The sequence below is a fragment of the Myotis lucifugus genome, unplaced genomic scaffold (genome assembly GCF_000147115.1).
Source record: "Myotis lucifugus unplaced genomic scaffold, Myoluc2.0 scaffold_778, whole genome shotgun sequence".
Taxonomy (NCBI): Eukaryota; Metazoa; Chordata; class Mammalia; order Chiroptera; family Vespertilionidae; genus Myotis; species Myotis lucifugus.
In genome coordinates this window covers 6,301-9,804 of record NW_005871826.1, presented here as the reverse complement: position 1 = coordinate 9,804, position 3,504 = coordinate 6,301, and the positions used below count along the sequence as shown (strand labels likewise).

The 3,504-nt window shown below is 65.2% G+C and overlaps 1 protein-coding gene across 1 annotated transcript in view; it reads right to left on the bottom strand.

Annotated features, from left to right (window-relative positions):
* CDK10 (cyclin dependent kinase 10) overlaps positions 1-3,504 on the bottom strand; it is an 8,986-nt gene that overhangs the window by 1,241 nt on the left and 4,241 nt on the right. The window contains exons 2-10 of the mRNA XM_014448180.2: positions 3,093-3,210; positions 2,913-2,994; positions 2,750-2,817; positions 2,054-2,106; positions 1,826-1,895; positions 1,233-1,292; positions 873-996; positions 647-786; positions 169-350 (exon numbers count right to left, since the gene is read on the bottom strand). Of these exons, the coding sequence (XP_014303666.2) occupies positions 169-350; positions 647-786; positions 873-996; positions 1,233-1,292; positions 1,826-1,895; positions 2,054-2,106; positions 2,750-2,817; positions 2,913-2,994; positions 3,093-3,210 (897 nt within the window). The remainder of the gene's footprint in view (positions 1-168; positions 351-646; positions 787-872; positions 997-1,232; positions 1,293-1,825; positions 1,896-2,053; positions 2,107-2,749; positions 2,818-2,912; positions 2,995-3,092; positions 3,211-3,504) is intronic.

Here is a 3,504-nt window from a genome sequence, read left to right as displayed (position 1 = left end):
CTGCGTCCCCGGGAGGGGTCCGTCCCCCCCCTCCATTTCCGTTCTCTTTTTATCTTGCATGGCAAGTATGTGTAGACACACTTGTACAAGCGGGCCACCCCATGCCAGGGCCCAACCGGGCCCGCCGCAATTGGTTCGGAGCTGGGGGAGACCCCCCCCCACCCCCACAATCATGGGGCGGGGGCTTGAAAGAATTTTGGAGGCCGTCCAAGCAAGCGCCCCCCCCCCCCCCGAGAGAAAAAAGCCCCCCAGCCAAGAGCTTCTGCAGATGGAGCTTAGGTGTCTTGGGGGACTCACGCAGGGGCTTCCCCTTGAAGTAGGAGCTCTCCAGGCAGTCCCCGGCCGTCGCCCTGGGGGAGGGACAGTCTGCAGTGAGCACACCTTGCTCAGGCTGGTCCCCCTCACAGCTGCCTGACCCGGCAGCCCTGGTTCCCATCTCCCAACAATGGAAGGGGGCTGGGCCAGAAAGTGATGGGAACCTCGCAATGGGCTCCGTGACCTGAGTGGACAGAGACCACAGAACTGGGCACCTGGCTTGCCACGCATGTGTCTGGGAGGGACCCCTTGGTGGCGGCACGGCCTGTGTTCTGAGAAGCCCTCTTCAAAGGGCTCAGGGTGCAGGCGCCCCCCTGCCCGTGGTCAGCACCTTTTCTTAGGGTCGTACATGAAGAGCAGGTTCAGCAGGCGCAGGCCGGCCTCTGAGAGCCACGGGAACCGGTGCTTCAGGTTGTTGTAGGGCTGCTTCCGCAGGCTGTACTGGCTGACCAGCGGCAGCCGGGAGAAGCCCTGCGGATGGGAGCGGAGCTGCAGGGGCAGGCCCAGCGGGGGCAGGAGGGGAGCAGGGAGGGGGAGGGCGGAGGCTGGATGCTCACCGGCCAGATGTTCTCACTGGGTGTCCCCAGCAGCTGTACGATCAGGTCCACCTGGTGGATCTCAGATGTGCCCGGGAGAAGGGGCTTGTGGGCCAGCAGCTCGGCCAGGACGCAGCCCATGGCCCTGCAGAGCAGAGCAGTGCCTCACCTCACACACCTGTTACCACCTCCCTGACGCGGCCCTGGGACGGGCTGGAGCTCCAGAGGCCACATGGAGTGGCCACAAGATGGGCCCAGCAGGCCTCTGGTGACCGCAGTGCTGGGGGCTTCCCTTGGGGACCCCAGGCACAGGCCACCTCCCTGAGCTGGGAGTGGATGCTAGCCCCACCTCCCAGACGGCGCCCACACGACCTCCCTCACCACATGTCGATGCTGGTGGTCTGCGTGGTGGTGCCCAGCAGCAGCTCCGGGGCTCGGTACCTGCAAACAGAAGCGCCCACCTCACGCCCGGTGCTCCTGGGCGTCCACAGGGCACAGCGGATCTGTGCAGCCCACCCACTGGCCACCAGTCTTTCCGGGCAGCAGGACTGCCGACACCACCAAGCCCGCCTTCCTGGGAAGCTCTGCCCAGCGAGCAGCACCTGGAAACAGCTGCCCTTGCTGGACAGTTCCTGTGTGCATCCCAGACAGCACCGGGTCCTCGGGCAGGCCTACTGTCCGCCGTCTCATAGACGGGGCTGAGTAACATGGCAGGAGGCATCCGACTCCAGTGTCTTCCCTTTAACCATGCCCCTGAGCTGCCTCTGGAAACGCAGTGAGCAGCTACCGTCAGCCACGTGGACCACCCGTCCTGCAGGCAGGGTAGCAACCGCCTTCCTGACACAGAGCCAGGCTGGGTGTCCTGCTGCCGGGGAGCTGCCCCAGACCCAGCCTCTAAGTGTGTGCAGCTCAAAGGCCGGCAGGGACACCCCAACACTCCCCTCCACCAGGCACACCCAGTCCCAGGGACTCACCACAGAGTGACCACCTTGGGCGTCATTGGCTTCACGGGGATGCCATAGGCCCGGGCCAGGCCGAAATCCGCTGTGACAGGGCGGACAGACAGGAGGGCGGTGTGTCACCCAGTGAGGGGCCAGCTCATAGCCTTCAGGGAGCTTGTAAGGACAGATCTGCCCTCCCCCGGCCCCCAGCAAGGTGGCAGGCACAGCGACACCTACCTCAGAGCCAGCACCCGCACCCACCTGTCTTCACGCAGCCCTTATCGGTCATGAGCAAGTTGGAAACCTTCAGGTCCCTGTGACAGAAAGGGAACGTCAGGGTCCCAGGAAGTGACCGCCACCGGTAGTCTTGTCATCACCACGGTAACACTCGCAACGCTCTTCCACACATCTCCTGCGCGAACGTATTCAATGAGCAGGGCAGGTGGAAAAGGCAGCTGGACCCCCCAGCGCTCAGGGCTCTGAGAGGAGGCAGGCCTCGCGCCCACAGCCCACATCCAACTTCCAGTCCTGCCCTCGCTCCCCGCCCAGGGGCTGCTGCCTGCGGAGTCCTGCTCTGGCTCAGACGGACCCCCTCCACCCCGCCCCAAGCCTGGGCCTTTCCTGGCCTGTGTCACCAGACCCCAGGCAGGCTCTCCACTGCGGGGCTTCTCAGAGCCTGGACGGCACTCACACCTCAGAGCAGGAGGTGTTATCTGGTCCTGATGCGGCCCCAGGAGCATCCAGACAACCCCCTGCACCGAGTCTGTCTGCTCCTGCTCCTCTCCGGGACCCTGGGCAACGGCGCACTGGAAGCCGGGGTCAGTACAGGGTCAACAGCCAGTACATCGCCCAAGACCCCACCCTCCTCCAGGCTGATGCCATCCCAGCACCTGAGACCCTGCCCCCATCCAGACCCAGGTCCCCGAGACTGAGCCCCTCTGGCCCCCGGAGCCCCACCTGTGGATGATGAAGTTCTGGTGTAGGTACTGGAGACCCCGCAGCACCTGCAGCACGATGCACTTGACCTGCACAGAGGGCCAGGAGGTCAGGGCAGGCCCTGTCGGGCACCAGTGTGTTGGACAAGGACCCGTAAAGAGCCCTCAGGGCCCCCCCCTCGCACCTGGGCCTCCGAGAAGGGCGTTGGCATGTTCTCCAGAAGGCTGGCCAGGTCCTGCTCACAGTAGCCCATCACCAGGAAGATGCTGGAAGAAGCAAGGGGAGCACGCAGGCCACCTCAACCTCCTCGCTGGGGGGGCTGGCAGAGGGCAGGGCAGGGCCCGTGGGAGGCCAGAATGCTCACCTCTCCAGGTGGTTCCCCACCACCACCTCCTTCAGCTCCACGATATTTGGATGGCGGAGGCGAAGGAGCAGCGTGATCTCCCGAAGGCTGCTGATGGGGACTCCTGCAACCGGACACGCTCAGCAAGCCCACCCGCAGACAGGACCCCTGCACCCCGCCCTCAGCGAGCCCCGCCCTGCAGTCAGGGCCCCAGTGCTCGCTCAGGAGAACCGAGGCCGTCCTTCCTGCATCAGATGCAAAGCAGCAGTTCTCCGCACTGACGGCTGTGAGCACCCCAGAGCCCTGCCCCCGCGGCAGCCAGGGAGGTGAGGGATGTGCGCACAGGGGCTGCCTCAGGGCCTGGGAGAGGAAGGCCCTGTGGGGGGTGAGAGCTGAGAAAGATGATCAGGGAAACGGAGGACTGCAGCCCAGA